Source organism: Rhipicephalus microplus, chromosome 8 (assembly GCF_043290135.1).
Source record: "Rhipicephalus microplus isolate Deutch F79 chromosome 8, USDA_Rmic, whole genome shotgun sequence".
NCBI classification, from domain to species: domain Eukaryota; kingdom Metazoa; phylum Arthropoda; class Arachnida; order Ixodida; family Ixodidae; genus Rhipicephalus; species Rhipicephalus microplus.
The window spans coordinates 92,844,715-92,864,827 of record NC_134707.1 but is presented as its reverse complement, the minus strand read 5'-3'; the positions used below and the strand labels follow the sequence as shown (position 1 = coordinate 92,864,827).

Here is a 20,113-nt window from a genome sequence, read left to right as displayed (position 1 = left end):
GACATGGACCGAGAAAAGACCGCCTTCCTTACCCCTGACGGTCTTTACCGATTCAAGGTCATGCCATTCGGTCTCTGCAGCGCTCCAGCGACCTTCGAGAAAATGATGGACACGCTCCTACAAGGATATAAATGGTCGACATGTTTGTGTTATCTGGATGACGTGATCATTTTCTCACCTACCTTTGCAACCCACCTTGAACGCCTTTCGACCTTTCTATCCATATTTCGACGCGCCGGCCTGCAGCTCAATTCCTCCAAGTGCCACTTCTTTCTTCGTCAGATTACCGTATTGGGTCACCTTGTTGACGCTGCCGACGTACGGCCAGACCCGACGAAAGTACGCGCTGTAACAAACTTCCCAGTCCCACGCTCTGTCCATGATGTTCGCAGTTTTGTGGGCCTCTGCTGCTACTTTCGCCGGTTCGTGAAAAACTTTGCGGCACTCGCACGGCCACTCACCGACCTTCTCAAACAAGACGTCCCATTTTGTTGGGGCCTTCCTCAAGCTGACGCCTTCTCTCAGCTAATCACCGCTATAGCGACACCTCCTGTTCTTGCACATTTCTACCCCGATGCTCCTACAGAAGTGCGAACGGACACGAATGGTCACGGAATTGGTGCAGTTTTGGCACAAGTTCAGCGGGGCAACGACCGTGTAATCGCGTACGCAAGCCGTCTGCTTTCTAACTCTGAACGCAATTATTCTATAACAGAACGGGAATGTCTCGCCCTTGTTTGAGCGGTCTCGAAATTCCGTCCTTACTTGTATGGCCGCCCTTTCCGTGTCATTACAGATCATCACGCGCTGTGTTGGCTTTCTTCTCTGAAGGACCCCACTGGACGACTTGATCATTGGGCATTACGCCTACAGGAGCATTCCTACTCGGTTGCTTATAAATCTGGACGTCTCCATCTGGACGCCGATTGCTTATTCCGCTACCCTGTTGATCAGCACGACGAACCCGTCATCGAGTCAAGCCTCAGCGTCATGTCAATGTCCCAGTTTCTTCAGATTGGTGACGAACAACGTCGTGACGCTTCTCTGCGACAACTTATTGACCGTCTCGAATCTGCTCCGAACGACACGTCACTTCGCATGTACGTCCTCCTGAATGGCACGCTGTACCGTCGTAGCCTCCAGCCAGATGGCCCTGAGCTCCTTCTTGTCGTACCCAAAAATTTGCGTTCAACCGTCCAGCACGAGCTTCACGATGAACCAACTGCTGGTCATCTGGGTGTATCTCGGACGTACGACAGCGTGCGTCGCCGCTTCTTTTGGCGCGATCGCCTGGTCCGTTCGCCGTTACGTGTCCTTCTGCGATAAATGCCAACGTAGGAAACGACCAACTGCGCCCCCGGCTGGACTTCTTCAACCGATCTCCATCCCAACCGAACCTTTCTTCCGTGTTGGTGTGGCTTTTCTCGGTCCTTTTCCCGAGTCGAAATCGGGCAACAAGTGGGTCGCCGTTTCTATAGACTACGAGACAAGGTATGCCATCACTCGAGCGCTCCCCACCAGCACCGCTACTGACGTTGCGGACTTTTTGCTCTATGATGTCATCCTATACCATGGCGCTCCTCGCCAATTACTCACGGATCGCGGCCGCGCATTTTTGTCCCGTGTAATCGACGATCTTCTGCGCTCTTCCTCGACGCACCACAAGCTGACCACTTCCTACCATCCCCAAACAAATGGCCTTACCGAATGGCTAAATCGGACCCTCACGGACATGCTCGCGATGTATGTGTCTTCCGACCACCATGACTGAGACCTGGCGCTACCTCACGTGACCTTCGCGTACAATTCTTCGCGCCACGACACCACTGCTGATTCACCCTTTTATTTGCTTTATGGCCGTGATCCGACGTTACCACTCGACCCCCTACTTCCAACCACTACAACGCCGTCAACTGAATATGCACGCGACGCTATTGCTCGTGCCGACCACGCACGTCAGATCACCCGCTCTAGACTTTCAGCTTCGCAAGCCACCAAGAAAGCCATCTACGACAGCCGGAATGCTGACGTTCACTTCTCACCCGGTTCTCTTGTTCTCCTGTGGTGCCCAGTTCGTCGAATTGTCTTATCAGAGAAGTTGTTGTCTCGCTGCATGGGTCCTTACCGTATCATCCGCCAGGTAACCGACGTCACCTATGAAATCATTCCTGCATCTTAGACCACAAGCCTGCCTAGAACCACACCCTGTGATGTTGTGCACGCCAGCAGGCCAAAACCTTACCACCTGCGTACTGAAGAACGTAGTTAATGTGCACCAAGACGGCACTTTTACCGCCGGAGGGGTAATGCTACGTAGCTGACATATCAGCTGTCAGAAGATGACAACGAGGAAGGGGTCTGTCGGTTGTGCGTGCTGTCCTCCATCTTAGTCGACGCCATACGCATTAGTTTGAATATAGATTTTAGACACGCCTCGTGTCATTTTTACGTAACAATATTAAGGATTGTTCTCATCGTAAATGCATGTACTTTTTTCTGTTTCAGCAGAGACGCCATTCATGCCTGACCTCATGAAGCCTTCCGATAATATCAATCTGGTCTCGCGTAAGTGCTACCCTACCCATGCACGACAATTTCGAAAATTGGTCTGAAAGTAGTGTTTCTGAAACACTGTTTTGGCACATGACACCCTAGTGATGTTACAGCACACACTCCTCCATTTCGCACCGTTTTTGGTCTTTCCGTCTGCTTATCCGAGATCATGGCGATTGCTTAGCACTTCCGCATCATTATAAATATTTGTGAATTGTGAGCTATACCTAGTCTCTTAGTATGTGATTGTCTTTTACCAGACTTCTTTCCCCATATCTAAAATGTGTGCATGTGAGTGTGTGTTTTTTGCGTGTTGCTCACGACGGCAAAACTGCTGCAGTGATCATCATTGCGCTACACAAATATCATGCTTTTTGTCTGCTTTCAGCTCAAGATTACCAGGAATCGTAAGTTATGGAGTTGTAATGAGTGGGCCTTCAAAAGGACCAGCTCATAACTTAATTCACCCGTTCGACGCTAAAGCGATTATACGATTGTGCCATAGGCTTTCAACTGCACTTAATCCATAGTATGTAATCGAATAAGACTAAATTCCAAACCACTTTAGAGGTATTTTGGTTGGCTTTGTTTTGCTTACATTTACGACACTCATGCGTTTCAGCATAGAAATGATTAACAATGGTATAACTTTTTAATAACTACCCCTAAAGGTGACAATCATGTAGAGTTGCTGTGCCTATTAACTCAGCTATCAGCTTGAAACTGTAATAATCGTAGCTGTGATTTTGCTGTGCGGAAGACATGCGTGGTGTATACTTTCTTGAACTTTTGGGAACAAGGTGACCTTGTGGGTGTTCTTGCCGTAGTAGTACGCTTTATTTAACAGAATATTGAAAACTAGAACAAAGCACGGGCTAACCCTAGAGTCTAGTATTCCACTATATCTGACTTTCCTTGAAACTTACCGATTGCAGAAAGGCAATGAACAGGCGAAAATTTTTCACCTGTAGATAAGCGGTTCCTGGGAGATCAATAAAGCAAATTTACTCATTAAACAGGTAGTTATGAGTCACAAAATAAACACCCACAGTGCTCCACCAATGATACGAGAAATTCGGATACCCTAGTTAGTTTCCATGCGTATGTATGAGTGTGCAGAAATATCTCCAGCTGTGTCAATATATCCCCGGATTAAGTTGTATGCGTCAGCTCATGACGTAGCAGATCGCCTGACCTAAATCGATTCGTCCGGTGTTTGTCGATTTACTGTGGCACAGAAATTGTCCCTACAGTTAACATGACACACCACCTGCAGGACTAAGTAGTAGCCAAATTGACCCCAATTGCTAATTAGCTGCTGCAACAAAATAGTGTAACTTCGTGAAAAGCAGTAACAGCCTGGCTGACCTGTATATGAGCTGCTGCAAGGTTCTTGCTTTCAGCTATGAGATTCTTACAAATTCAGTTTTCAAGGGTGCATACTGATGGGTTTTTTGAGTGAATGGACTTGCAGCATATCCCGTACTCATTGTGCTTATTTATGCGCGACTTCATGTAAGAGCATCATCCCACGTGAGGTTTTTACAGCATCGCATTGTTCGTATCTTACCGCTAAACAGTTAAGAGAGGCCAATCACGTTCAAGAAGCAATGTAATCATTCAGCCTAATTGCGAAATTCAGAAGTATAACTCTGTTGAACTTGCCACGGCGAACAGGTCATTACACTTGGTAACCTTATTAGTAAGCCGTGAATGTAGAGCAATCACGTGAGGTTCATAGTAGTCATTCTTTTTGAGTGACAATAGTGTTTATAAAGCTTACTGAAGTTAACGAATTTCTTCATTGACATGACCAAGGTATCCGCACACGCGTCACTTCAGTAAACGAAATCAATGGTATGTCGATGAGTGGAATGTTATGGCTCTATCTTATTTTTACTTCCTCACAAGCTGTTTAAATAGGGTGGTAACATTAGAGAATAACAAGTTTTTACCCTTGCAATAGCTGCAAATAACCTAGCAAAATAGGGCTGATGCTGCGTTATTTGCAGGCGTTAGAGTTATTATACACTGGAGCAGTGAATCAGTTCTCAAACTTTATCACAATTGAACGCACCCCTCTCCATGTTACAAAACATACTAATCTTACTGGATTAAGGCATTGAAGGAATTCACTCTGTCAGGCTATTACTATTATTTACGAAATCACTAGCCCACTCCCAATAATCTCCGGCGTGCTACAAGAGTCCTTCTTTCGGCCCCAATTTTCTTAATTTATACGACTAATTCACCTTAAGGTGAAACAGGAAACATCAAATTTTTTGCTGACTGGAACATTTGTGGAACCACAATTAAGCCTTTCTACTCATCCTAACCACGTATTGCACTTGTGCAGCCAATGGCTAACGGAATTAAATACTAGCGAATCCAAATCGGCCACCTACTCTCCATGTTGAAATGTCCTTTCTTTTCCGCACACAATTTCTGATGTTTGCGTCGGGGCCATTCATTAATTAAAAACTTGGTAGAGACCATAAACGGGGACTATTCACTCATATTAACAGCAATGTAGCGTCTGCCAATAAAAAGGACCCCAGGCTTCGTGAACTTGAATTTTTGTGATGCTCCCAAGCACGCGAGGAAACTCGTCTGAATAAACCGCTCGTTGGACCAAAGCTCCAATGCGTACCCACCATGTGATGCACACATCATTCTTACCTCACCTCTGCCCTGAAAGCAGTCCAAGACCGTGGATCAAGGTCTACCCATGCCATCTATCATTACTCAGTTAGGCTATTTTTATTGAAAGTAGACTCCCAATCATATAACGTTTGTCTTCAGTGTCACGTTTCGACGCTGTATTTATTCCACCAATTTTTTTTAGAATGGCCTGGACGGTCCACCTTACATCGTTCACGTTAGCCGCGCACATTATCCTGGTGAGCATGAACAAATGTCACACCCACGTGCTCACACCGTCACATTTTATTCTTAAATTTTACGAGTAGCATCAGATTGAATTGGTCTGCACTGCACTGCAGACATGTCAATATCCGACACCTTCTTGGACAACAAATTTCTGTTCAGAATCACGTCGCCTGGCTCTATTGTAAACCGAACCTTTATGGAACACGCATTTGAGGGGTATTTCATGATATAAAGTGGCTTGATGTCAAGGACTATGGAAGATATAGTGTAATTTTGTTTATTCACCTAACTTCACTATGGCGCACTTCATTGTGTTCAAGTTAACTGATAAATAAAAGTAAAACAGGAACAACTGTGCAGGGACCTCGATGCTAAAGAAACCATGCTGGCAATACTCACATCGCTGTGCCTGCTGACTTTTGTAGTCCTTGTGGTCTCCTTCGTGATTACTTCAAGCAGTCCTGGTGAGTACTCGCTCCTCTCTTTGAATATTTAAGGGTAAAGCAAACTAGTGAAGGTAAAGAAACATTTATTAGCTGTGCAACTCAGGAAAGTGATTTTGAATCATGGATATTGAATTGGTACAATGAAAAGCATGCCCGAACATTCTGAATATACAAAAGGTAGTTTACCACTATTCCTTCAGATATCTAAGACAGCTGCCTCACAGTTGTGTTACTTATACAAGAGATGTCTCATGAAAAACTCCTCTTTAATTACGGACGACGCTTTGAGCCATGGAAGGCAAATAGAACGATGTAGTTTTAAGGGACAAGAGCAGAAGCGAGTTTGTGGGAATGGGTACAGTAGCACAAAACCAAGGTAAGTACTGATAATTAAGAAAAACAGCCTGAATTGCAAGACGAGGAAAGATTGTGATGTAGAGGTTAAAGCCCCATTGACAGTGGTATTAAGGAGTTCACGAGGATAACATAGCCGGAGCAAGCACAGAAAAGGGTTATAAAAACATCCTCGGTAGCGTTACATTCCATTGAGTTAACTTGATTTGAAGCGCGTCATTAATGCAGTCAATGTCAGTCTGCACATATGACTGTTTCTTCAAGACGTGTTCTAGTAACCGGATATATATGTGTATTTCAAGAAATGTTTAGTTGCTTGCGTACGATGTGTTCAGGTTTCTTCGTTTCGCGCTTCGTTCTCTCCCTTACCGCCAAACTCGCCCGGCAGTCTGCGCTTCTTAAGAAAAACACGGGAGAAGCTATTCGCCTGTAGTGTGTAAAATCATGCTTAATGGGATGTAGCAGCACATTCTTAGAGTCACAATATCATGTGTAGATTAGCGCCGAATGCAACGCTAAATCGTTTGAGATTAGGACAGTGCAATTCACGATCATGTTATTCATCACTTCGGTCATTAATGAGAAAGTATAAGATATTGTTTGTATATATATATAGATATATATAAAATATATATATATATATATATATATATATATATATATATATATATATATATATATATATATAATGTGGTCTAACCGACAGTAATGCCAAGGAATGTACGGCTGGTTATTTTTTCACCCACCTTTCTTCCTTATTTACATTCCATTGGTTCCAATAACTTCCCCTGTACATTCCTTGGCATTACTGTCTGTTAGATCTCATTATTATTGTGTCAAAAACACGGTAAAACGAGCCATTAGGTATACACTTCTTTCCCATATATATATATATATATATATGTATATATATATATATATATATATATATTGTCGCGGTTCAGCGTAAGCAATGCACCGAGACGTTGAGTCCCGAGAACCGACGGCGTGTGTTTTTATGCAGGAGTAAGAGCAGGCGAGCAAAACGAAAGCACGTCGTCTTCTTTAGTCCCCCTTTTCACGAGGCTGTTGGCGCGCACATTGTCTTCGTTCTTTGTTTCGGGCGGCGGCATTTGCCTCCCCTCAAAAGAGCATCGCCCCGATGCTATAGCTGAGACAGTAATTCGCGCATGAAGTCACTTTGTAGAAGCGACGGTGCCTCGCAGAGTCACTCGTTGACGTATGACTTAATGCACACTACGTGCACAAGCTCAGGTCGGTGCTGGCGATGCCTTGAATAGTTTGGGCTATCCGGGACGGTTTCATAGGTAACGTCACTTAGTCGTCGCAGCACCTGATAAGGTCCGAAGTACCTTCTGAGCAACTTTTTGGATTGTCCCCGTCTTCGTACAGGCGTCCACACGCATACCCTGTCCCCGGTTTCGTACGTTACAGGTGTATGACGTTGGTTATAGCGGCCTGCGTCGTACTCTTGCTGTTGGTATATTCGCAGACGTGGGAGCTGCCTGGCTTCCTCTGCGCGTTGAGTAAACACGTCAGCACTCGTTTCGTTGTCATCGCATTCGTGTGGCAGCATCGCGACTAACATCGTTCTTACTTCTCGTCCGTGAACAAGGCTGAATGGGGTCATCCGTGTGATTTCTTTTTTCGCAGTATTGTATGCGAACATTATGTAAGGGAGAATCTCGTCCCAGTTTTTGTGTTCAATGTCCACATACATGGAAAGCATGTCTTCCATAATTTTGTTAAGTCGCTCAGTCAACTCGTTGGTTTGTGGATGGTAAGCTGTCGACTTGCGATGAATAGTACCGCTGAGCACCAACACATGATCTAAAAGCGCGGCCGTGAATGCGGTTCCGCGATCTGTTATAACGATCGATGGCGCACCGTGTCTCAGCACAATGTTCTCTATGAAGAACCGGGCTACCTCCTCTGCTGTGCCTCTCTAGATGGCTTTTGTCTCGGCGTAGGGAGTAAGGTAGTCGGTCGCCACTATCACCCAGCGGTTACCAACACTAGAGGTGAGAAGTGGGCCCAAAAGGTCCATTCCGATCTGGTCAAACGTCGTTGTCGGGATCTGGACAGTGTGTAGCAAACCGGCTCGTTTCGTTGGAGGTGACTTGTGCCGCTGGCAATTGAGGCGGGTCCGAACATGATGCTTCACGGCAGCGGTGAGTCTAGGCCAGTAATATCTCTCTCGAACTCTGCTCAGTGTGCGCGTGTAGCCTTATTGTCCAGATGTTACCTCATTGTGGCACGCTTGCAACACCTCAGAACGAAGAGTGGTAGGGACGACAAGCAGGTAGGTGGACCCGTCTGACGAGAAGTTCATTTTGTAAAGGACATTGTTTCGCAGACAGAACGGCGATAGTCCTTCTGTAAAGGCTTTGGGTGCATTCTGGCTTCGTCCTTCTAAATAATTAATCAAGCCAAGTAGCTCAGGATCGTCATGCTGGTGATCTGCAATGGTTGACGTGTCGAGGATTCTGAGGAACGCTGTTTCTCCATCAAAAGCAGCAGCCGACTCTATTGGTGATCGAGATAGGCACTAGGCGTCCGTGTGTCGTTTTCCCGACTTATACACCATCGTTATATCAAACTCCTGTAGTCTAAGGCTCCAGCATGTCAATGGCCCGGAAAGATGTTTCAGACTTGTTAACCAACACAACGAATGGTGGTCACTGATAACCTTGAATGGGAGGCCGTACAAGTATGGGCGAAATCTCATAACTGCCCACACAACAGCGAGGAATTCCTTTTCAGTGGTCGAGTAATTTGCTTCTGTGCGTGACAGAGTTCTGCTTGCGTAAGCGATCACTCTTTCCTCGTCGTCCTGGCGCTGGACAAGCACAGCTCCGAGGCTAACATTGCTGGCGTAAGTATGGAGCACTGTAGGGGCTGTGTCATCAAAATGGGCAAGGACGGGGGTCGCCTGTGGACGTTGCCGCAAGTCATTGAAAGCATCTTGCTGTTCGTCGCCCCAAACAAATGCAACGTCATCCCTCGTGCGACGAGTTAAAGGGGAGGCAATGCGCGCAAAATCTGGAATAAACCGCCGATAATGTGCCCAGAGACCCAGAAAACGCCTCACTGCCTATTTATCTGATGGTGTTGGAAACTGTGCGACGGCGGCAACTTTTTCGTGGTCTGGACGAGCTGCTACGTAACTGATGACGTGGCCAAAAAACTGCAGTTCCTCAAAGCAGAAGTGACATTTCTCCGGCTTGAGCGTCAGGCCAGCGGCCCGTATGGCCTGCAAGACCATTTGCAATCGTTCAAGGTGTTCGTCAAACGTTGTAGAAAACACAATGACGTCGTCAATGTATAACTAGGCAGGTTCTCCGTTTAAGCCCAGAGAGAACGGTATCCGTGAGACGCTGGAAAGTAGCAGGCGCGGAGCACAAGCCAAATGCCAAATGGTAAAACCTTAAATTCGTACAGTCCGTCTGGCGTCACGAAAGCGGTTTTTTCACGATCCCTGGGGTCTACTTCAATTTGCCGATATCCGCTCTTTAAGTCCGTGGAAGAGAAGTAACGTGCGTTTCAAAGCCTGTCAATCGAATCATCTATGCGGGGAAGCGGGTACACGTCCTTTTTTGTAACCTGATTTAGCTTTCGATATTCCACACAAAAACGCAGGCTGCAGTCCTTCTTTTTCACTAGAACAACACGTGATGCCCACGGGCTTTTTGACGGTTGAATGACGTCGTCTTCAAGCATTTTTGTTACCTGCTGTACTATCGCTTCTCGTCCTTTTGAAGCCACACGGTACGGATTTTGATGGATTGGTTCACCGTGTCCTCTGTGATGATTCGTGCTTGGTCAAGGACGTCAGGCCAACTTTCGAGGTCGACGCAAAACAGTCGGGGAACTTGTATAGCAGCACAAGCAGGCGTTCCCGCTGTTGCTGAGTGAAAGTAGGGCTGACGTCAAAGTTAGGTGCTAGGTCACGTGGGTCTTGTGCACGTGTTGTTTCGAGTGCTGAAAAGCAGTCACAAACATCTGCGATCTCGTCGAAATGTGCCAACGTAGCGCCTTTTGAAAGGTGCCGTCGCTCGGAGGTGAAATTGGTCAACAGCAAGTTCGTTCGGCCGTCGGTGACGTTCAAACCAACGGACGCTTGGCGCACCGTTGATCGGCGCGCCAAGCGTCAGTTCTGCGAAATTGTGAGCGTCCTATGTCCTTTCGTGGTGGTTAGTAAGGCTCGGGAAGGAATGGCTGATGGCATGTAGACATCGGAGACACGGGCCGACGTCTGAAAGCCTACTGCAATGGTTGCGATGAAGGTGCGGCTGTAGGTGGCTGGTAGTATGATGTAATAGGCGGAACGGGTGGTGGACGGCGGACAGCGTCGGCGTAACTCAGTTGACGCTGATCGCGACCGAGATCAGCTGCTGAAAAAGCGTGCCTAAGTTCGTCTCGAACCACTGCGGCAACGGCAGTCACTGGTGTATCCACTGGAGGAGTCCAAAGCTTCTGATTTTCTTCTCGGACAATATCTCTGATCAGGTCACGTAGGGAGCCCTGATTGTCCAGAGTCACTGAAGCGACGTTGATTGGGGGGGGGGGGGGGGATCGTAGACGAGCGATCATATTGCCTCGATCTTTGGTGCAGAGCACGCTCAATGGCAGTGTCTTCTCTTATAAAATCGGCCACGGTAGTTAGGGCAATGCGCACAAGTCCCGCGAACAGTTGTTCTTTCACGCCGCGCATAAGGTAGCGCAACTTCTCCTCGGACATATTGGGATCAGCCCGACGACAGAGGCGCGTCACGTCTTCAGCAAACATTGCCACACTTTCGTAAGGTTTTGGAATCGTTAACTCGAGCAACTGCTGAGCCCGCTGTCGACGGTCGACGCTAGCAAAGGTGTCAATAAGCTGGTGACGAAACTCATCCCATGTGGATATACGGCCTTCTCGATTCTCAAGCCACGTGTGAGCGCCGTCATCGAGAATGAAGTACGTGCGGGCGAGCTTTTGTTGAGCATTCCACTGGTTTATGTCGGCAACGCGTTCGTAATACTCAAGCCAATCTTCAACATCTTCATGTGGGGCACCACAGAAGCGATCAGGCACAAGCGGCTTAAGAAGAATTAACTGAGCTGGATTGGAAACGGGGCTGCCTTGTTTCCCTTGGACCAACCGTGGCTGGCTAGCGGAGGCCATTGGTAGAGGTACATAATGCCTGGTAGAATGTTCGTCGAAGGAGGTCAGCTCAGGAGACAGGCCTAGCAACCGCCGACTGAAGCGGTGCACTGGTGTCGTAACAAGTGGCTGCGTGTCGGGACTTGATGAACGGCTCCCAGATGGGGTGTTGAGCATCGGCAGGCTTGCTACCCCGCACCTCCACCCGTGTCGCGTTTCAACGTAAGCAGTGCACCGAGACGTTAAGTCCGAGAACCGAGGGCGTGTGTTTTTATGCAGGAGCCAAGAGCAGACGAGCAAAACAAAAGCACGTTGTCTTCTTCAGTCCCCCTTTTCACGAGGCAGTTGGCGCGCAAATCGTCTTTGTTCTTTGTTTCGGGCGGCGGCATTATATATATATATATATATATATATATATATATATATATATATATATATATATATATATATATATATAGTTTTTGAACATTTATAGAGAAGGAGTTGATAGTTTGAAGGAATGAAAACCGAGCGTATGGGTCATGCTTATAAAACCAATGTAAGAAAAGTGCACCTACCTTGATTAAGATGTGTTCTTAAAACATCTACTCAAACCATTTGATTTGTTCAAATTTCTGTCTTGCGAACCGCCAGTTAAGGTGTTAATGTTTCCAAATAATCTGATAAAATAAAAAATGGCTCAAACAAAATAGTACTACTCGTGACTGATCCCTCCTTCTTGTCCTGCAGTGAGGGCTGACTCGGACGTCGACTACACGGAGGACCTTGCTCAGCTGATAGTAGCCCCTGTGGTGGTCAAAGAAGCCGAAGGGTCTGTCCCAACGAAGCGCGAAATGAAAGGTAATCAAAACGTTACGGCTCATTCGGTGCCTACTACTGCGTCTATAGTTAAGTGTCCTTGTAGAGGTGGAGCACCTTAAAGTCCAGATTTTTCCATGCTTAGGTTGCATGTTCCTTACTCATGGTGACGAGGGCAATGACGCTGATCATTTTACAACGTACGCACTATATGATACGAAATTGAAGAATGAGATTGTTCTAGACCATACCTTGTCTTTCTGCCGCTGATGAAAACGAGCGTCAGTGTGCTCTCACTCACGAAAGGCGACACCAACACAGACAGCAAGCCACCCCAGAGGCGAAAGCTAAGGAAATTGCGGGAAAGCACCACGCCGACAACATCCTGCGATTCCAAAGTTGAGGGCATGGCAAGTGGAGGCTCAACGGCAAAAAGACATTGCTTGCACCATAAACACACAATGTAACTCATTTAAATTTGCGGTAAGAACAACCCGCAGCGAATCGCCCACTCCTCCTGATTCACTCCAGGCAGATTCAAAGGTTCTGGCGTTGAATCCCTGCCGCGGCGGCTGCATTCCCGATGGAGGCTAGGATGTTCGAGGCCCGTGTATTTAGATACACATGAACGTTGACGAACCCTAGGTGGCCGAAATTTCCGAAGCCCTACACTACAGCGTCTTTCCTAATTATGTCGTGGGGTCCAGACATTAAACCACCGATAATATTTTCACTTCATGCAGACGCGTAGGTTTCGTCAATTGCGCTACAGATACTCTACTAGTTTCATAGTCCATATGGTGGATGGAATGCTGCGGAAACGACTTGACCAGAGAGCACATAAACAATGTTCAGTCATGAGCACTCTAGGGCACTTTTAACGCCATTCTTGAACATCTGCGTTGCGAGCAACGAAGAAGGACAAGCCATTAGGAAGAACACCAACGTTTGTGCAATCATGAAGGCTATCGCCATAAAAATTAAATCTGGGCCTCGTATTTGCGCTCTATCAGTTGTGCTGTCGCGGAGATAAAAATTTTGCAGTAATGACCAGTGTCTACCTCTATTTAGTATTTTTTACCCTTTTAATCTATGACCATTTGTTTAACCTAAATAACCAAATCTACATATATAGCTGTGTTCAGAAAAAATGTTAAACGATTTCGAGTACTTAGTACTTAACTATGGGAGATCACTGAGCCATCCCACTAAAAGCCAAATGCTGTACATAGTGTTCGTTTAGTCTCAATAAACGCTTGTTATTAGCGGTGTCGCGCTACTTGTTTTTTCTCCGATCATGTGTCTAACATTTGCTGTAACCAACCAAACCATCAAGGTTGCCGACTGTCTAATACGCAAGCTCTTTTAATGAAATAGCTTCAAAGTTATGGATGGTTGGGGACGTGTAGCGCAGCCTCTTTCAGGGTGCGCATTTCTTGTTCATTTCAAGCAAAAGCGAGGTTAGCCTTAAAAACAAATCACGTTGCTTGTCTTCTAACGATTTGGCAGTCCATACGTTTCCGACGAGAAGCCCCCCAACTACGGCAACTACAGCAACGCGAAGCACGGCTACTGAAACTACCGAAACTACCCCAAAAACCGCAACTACCGCAATTACAGCAACTGCCGCAACTACCGCAACTACCTCAACTACAGCAGTCCCCTCTGGTAAGTACTCATCTCAGAGGGCAGCTCGTAAACCCCAACTCCACTCATAATTCCACACGCGCACTCAGTTCAAGCGTGGTTCCCGAAGAATGGGTGCTTGAACTCATGCGTCAAGCACGCAAGCACTGCGAGCGGGCTGAAAGTATAAATTGTCATTTTACTACATATCCCGCGGTGAGGACAAACGGAGGTTCTTTGCTTCCCAACATGGTCCAGCCCACGCTCGGCGTGCCAGCGGTAGTGGTAAATAAAGATTCGCAATTGAAAAAAATGAATTTACAATCAAAATAAAAATGATCACGCAAATATAAGTATTCACCCAGAGGCTATCAGCTTGACGACAAAACTTTACACTTCAAGATGACAAAAAGGACACGTAATACTATTGGACACAGTTTCCGCATCTGCGATCAATTAGTGTAAAATAAACGAACAAATAAAAAATCGCAGATCTAACGTACCGTGAAAATCAATGATATGCAAGGCACGAATGAGGAAGGTTAATATGTCAATTTAAACTCGGCGCAACCTTATGAGGCAGAAGTAAATTATGTCGTAGATGAATTCAATTTATTGATTATCATGTTTGGACGTGTCATTTACGTTCGTCATCTGTTCACGTCACATAATACCGAATTTGGTATATGTAGAACTAGTGAAGCGGCCACGAGCACGTCTTGAGCGTAGCTTGTAGTCATGCTTTACATAACACGCATACCATGATTATCATGTTTGGACGTGTCCTTCACCTTCGCCGTCTATTCAAGCCATGTGATACCAAATATGGTACATGTGAAGCTAACGAAACGGCCTCAAGCGCATCATGAATAGTCCTAAACTCCGAGGTAATATTGACGCGTTCGCACGCTGGGCGCAGCGACGCGACTCTAGCAAAACGCGAGCACTCTACATAAAAGTTGACGAGAGGCACGACCAGCACAACCAGCGTTCGTGGGTGCGGCCTGGCGCCAACATGTACGAAATGCGACATGCTGATATTCGCGCCGATGACGTTACCCAGACTGCAGAGCGTCTGCATGCCTCTCTTCGTGACGGAGGGACGCCGGGCGCGCTTAAACACGCATGCGTCAAAGCAACGCAGCGCGGCGTGCGCCTCCTGGTATATGGCAGGCAGATCAGCGCCCGGGGTGGCACCACCGGCGTGACGCCACGAAACGAACACCGGTGCGCACTCGCGCCTGGACACGTCTATGTGTTTTGATGTCTTGAGTGTTGCATGTAGTCATGTTGTTACAAGACACGCATCTCGTGATTATCATGTTTGCACCAGTCGCATACCTTTGTCATCCATTTACAAACCGTAATACCAAATTTGGTACATATGGTATTACCGTATTGGCCACCAGCGCATCATGAGCGCGGCATGTAGTCATGTTGTTACATGACAGGCATCTCAGGATTATCATGGTTGCACCAGTCACATACCTTCGTCATTCATTCACGTACTGTCATACCAAATTAGGTATATGTGACGCTATCGAAACGGCCGTGAGTGCATCATGAGCGTGGCATGTAGTCATGTTGTTACAAGACACGCAGGCCATGATTTTCATGATAGCGACTGTTCCTTGTGTTCGCATTGCAGTCATGTCATGTCACACAAGTTTTGCAACATGCCATGTGAACAAAACCACCGCAAGAGCTGCAGGACCATGAATTGTAAATCATGACATTCATGACTTACATGTCATGATTTTGATCTTATGACTAGTCAAATATGTTCCTCATGCCGTCATTTTATGCCATTCGAAGTTTTTTACTATTGCCATTATCGAAACTTCAAGGAGCCCTGAGTTCGTAGGCCACTAGATAGATAGATATTAGATATATACGCTCAAAATCGCCGAAGTTTGCTAAGAAATGCTTCCCATTTGAAAATCATGCGAATACGCATCACAACTGCATTCGCAGAAGTGCATTCTTCTGCAAAGATCAGCTGACTCCTAATAGACTAACGATGGTTCGTCTTAAGTTGCGATCACTTTCGTGTGACCACTTTCAATTGTATTTCGTCTGCAGCACGACCCATGTTTGTGATGCGCTTAGGCTGTCATGCCACCAACAGGATATCGGGAAACCCCCACGATAAGGGTCACCAGACAAAAAACTGGCAGCTCTGCCAGCTCTTCTCAGTGTCTGTGCTAGATCGATAGTTAACGCGTTGGCAGGATAAGATCACTGCGATTTAGCAAGTTTTTTTTTTATCACTGATGAAACCACGTCCTTCGTGACACCAGGAATCGTACTCGCTTCTGCGAGACGCGATCCTTTCGCTAAAATACAGGGCATGTTGCACTTTAAATACGGGCCACGACATACACATAAAAACATCGCGAAGTTTCTGTTGTGACGTAGGATTCGTCAGTGATATTGTAGCGCATGGATCTCCAAATTTTAGGTGCTGGAAAATGCACGAGCTCGTGATGTAGCCTTCTATAACTATGTAATCTCAGTGTGGCGAGGCATTAACATGGGGTGCTATCATTTCTCAAAAAATCGCCCTTGTTAATCGTGCGAGGGACGTTTTCGTCATTATAGGTCATCTACGCTCCACCACTAGCCAAGAGCGAATGCTCCAACGCCATCTTACAGACTGCTCCTTCGCCTTTCATCTCCTCCCGCCCTGCTCCACGCCGCTTCTTTGTGCTCGTCATTGATACGTTGGAGTACACCACAAGCGATGTTCTTGTTGAAAGCTTTGAGGGCGAAAGGTCTTCCAAGATCTGAAGTTTCTGTATTTGCAAACACGGTGCCGAGGATAGGTTGAAGTCTTTCAGCGGGGGAAAGTGTTCTATGAACGATTTTTCACTGCACACAGAAGGCTGAGAATGAACCAAGGGTCACAGCGGCAATGAACAACCGGCTCTTAACTATTCAGGCCAACAGTCGCACTTCACCATTCTATTGAAAAATCCTGGGTTGGTGGGTGCTGGAACTATTGCGGGATATGGTGGGAAAAATAGTGGATATGGTGGAATTATTAGTGGATATGGTGGAAACTGTAGTGGGCATAATGGCCTATGACGGCGAGAGTGGAAAAAATGATGGTAGATGGGGGTGGTGGAGGCGAGCCAATGGTGGTGACGGTGAAAAATGCCGGCTGACGACGGCTAGAGTGTAACAAATGGTGGCAGATGTTGGTGGTGGTGGCGAGGCAATGTTGGTGACGGTAGAAAACGCCGGCTGATGGTGGCGAGGCAAAGCGTGTTTGGTGAAAGGCTTGGTGAGCAAGGTGGGTGACGGTGGCATGATGGAAGCTTGGTTGATGATGATTGCATGATGAAAAAGCACATGACAGTATGTGAAATCGCTTTTTTGTAGGGTTTCATTCTTGAATGTGCAGAAGTATATGTTTATGGTAAAAAAAAACCAACGCTGCTCATTACGCTTTCTAGCACGTTTGTTTTTTTTATTCCTGTGGTGTCAACAACGCTTCGATTTTTGTGGAGCATAGAATATGCGACTGGAAATATGTTTACATTTCGCACACGTACTTACATCAGTTTGACATCCGCGATGTGTTTGTTTCTTGTGATGTTTAGAAGACTAGAGGTGTCATTGTGAACAGTGACAATCAATGTTTTACCATGGCGCGCAGTTGTCGACGAATAAATGAGCTCCAGTTCGCAATTGCCTCTTTCAATGTTAGAGCAGAACACAGCGGTCACTGGATGTCGCCACGCTAGAAACGCAGGTCTAGCCATTCTTCCACACTCTATTATTTGAGCCGTACCTTTAGGTTAACAAAGTGCGTGCGAATATGCATAAACTTTCGCTTTCGACATGCGTCGAGACAAGCCGCAGTGAATTTGACTTTCGCCTTTCTGTTCTACCGTCATGATTTCCACCAAAGATTAGTCATACCGACCGAGCCCGTACAAGTGTTATCGGTGCTTCTGCGTTTCAGAATACACAATTTTGACGAGTAAAAATGACAATACAGCACAGCTGTGGCATCATTTAACCTTAATGAAGCCTTTTTTTGTTGTGTACAGTGTCCACGCAAGAAGCGACAAATATTGATGCGACGCGCTGGCAGCACTTCTACCAAATGTACACCTCCCCTCACCGACACCCGCCGGTCGCACTCGCCGGCACTTCGCTGGCTGTTATGCGAGAACATAGACACGTCACGTCGTATGCTTACTGAACCAATATAATACCATAATGCTTCTGACGCATGGCATTTGCTTTGGCCAAGCGGTTTTGTAGTTGTTACTAACGACACAGCAACAGCGGTGCGCTGGTATGACATCGCTGTGCGTTGCGCGAAAAACATCAAAATCAAATGTGTGGGCGCATCTATCGAATGAGCAAAGATGCCTCATAAAGCCCAAACTTATATCGCCCTTCGGAAGGAGCGGCAAACAGTTATTAAACTTCGTAGTAATCGCCGATAAACTCTACCTGCTCCTCAGTCCACTGAGTTGTATTTTTTTCTTGCAGTTGTGAATTGTAAACGAAAACATAGCGCTGTTGCTATTATCGCAGTGGCAATCGTTACAGGCAGCAGTTTTTCGTGTTCATCAAATGTGCACATTTCAGTAGCAGGTGCAGATCCCGTCCCTCCCGAGTAAGCGACAAACATAACTGAAGTTAAACAGTGATTTTGTGAGTCAACTACTTCTTGAACATTCAGGTTGCCATCTGTCGGCGTGGCGCAGCGGTTAGCGTGCACAGTTAAAAATTCGAAGGTGGTAGGTTCTATTCCGCACTATCGCATGTTTTTCACGAGTGCTTTCTACATTTTTATGCAAATATTTTTACCATTTCTTTAGTGGCAACTCGCCACGGTAGTTCTGACGCTCCTTCGCGCTGAAGCATTGCCGGCTGGAGCGCGCCATCTACCATCTGCTCCACCATACGCCGCCACACACCATGTGCCACCAACATTTCCAGCATTATTATCCACTAAAATGGTGGATGATGATCCACCATTTCTATGGTGGACGTTTTTTCAATAGGGCAGCTCTCGTGTATTAATGTTTTTTGTAACTCCCGTAAGTTACTTTGGTTGTATGCATAGACATGTGCCCTGGGAGGCGATGCAAAGGAGGCGTGGTAAGGGGAGCCCAAAGCCAGCCCCCCATACATTGACATGCTACGAAGGGGTGGCTGCGACAAACCTTCACCCCCTCTTTCTCCCCTTAGGGGGAACTCTGCGCACGTTATTTGGTTGTATGTAATATTTCTGAGTAGGATAGAAAAGAACATTGTGTTTTTAATGTGAAGCACTTAAGCGAAATTTGGTGTACTTGGGCGTATCTATATCTATCTAACCATTCATCTCCATCTACGACTTCGTGGTCTCTTGGCTGTACGGTTAGTGGACGACATACATAAAGTGGCAGGGCATGACATTACCATATGACGGTCGTAAATGACTGTTCATAATATGAAAATGCTGTCATGCTTGTCTTAAAGGGTATGCTTTACTTTCGGCTGTCACAGTTCTTTTAGAACCTTTTTGTAAGCTTCATCTATACCAAAATTTGTATGGCATAACAAGAGTGTATGATGAATTTAATGAGCAAGTCTTGAGGTGCAAGTATGTTGTGCACATCATGTAATGTATGATTTATGAGTCCTGGTCTCCGCATGCTGACATCCGTGTGATTGATTGATTGATATGTGGGGTTTAACGTCCCAAAACCACTATTTGATTATGAGAGACGCCGTAGTGGAGGGCTCCGGAAATTTAGACCACCTGGGGTTCTTTAACGTGCACCCAAATCTGAGCACACGGGCCTATAACATTTCCGCCTCCATCGGAAATGCAGCCGCCGCTGCCGGGATTCGAACCCGCGCCCTGCGGGTCAGCAGCCGAGTACCTTAGCCACTAGACCACCGCGGCGGGGCACATCCGTGTGATTGGTATAGAGCACAACCGGTATTCTGTTATGTGGTGAAATGACAGGTATCATAACATGGCAGGTACCATGAAATAAGAGGCGCCATAAAATTATGATATGCTTGTTATATGCTCGACTACATATGAGCCATGGTCATCGTGAGGTCGCAATTGTTGTGACCGCTTGATATACACAAAAAAGTGGTTCGTTGGGACGTCACTGTGCGATGAATACCAATGCCAGGTTGAAATAAAAAAGTTTATGATATCATCTCATGCTTGAATGGTTGGCATGTCTCGCATTGATAAAGAGACGGAGTAATAGATACACAACGATTCACCCTCTGTTTCATTATTCCGTACTCCCAGTGAAGCTAATAATCTGCA

At 46.3% G+C, this 20,113-nt stretch overlaps 1 protein-coding gene across 1 annotated transcript; it reads left to right on the top strand.

Moving 5' to 3' along the window:
* Window positions 1-5,779: 5,779 nt before the first annotated feature.
* On the top strand, window positions 5,780-16,602 carry LOC142768317 (uncharacterized). Its single transcript, XM_075870286.1, has 3 exons — window positions 5,780-5,906; window positions 12,118-12,254; window positions 16,414-16,602. Exons 1-3 carry the CDS (start codon window positions 5,825-5,827, stop codon window positions 16,600-16,602), a joined length of 408 nt encoding a protein of 135 aa, XP_075726401.1. The 5' UTR covers window positions 5,780-5,824.
* Window positions 16,603-20,113: the final 3,511 nt, after the last annotated feature.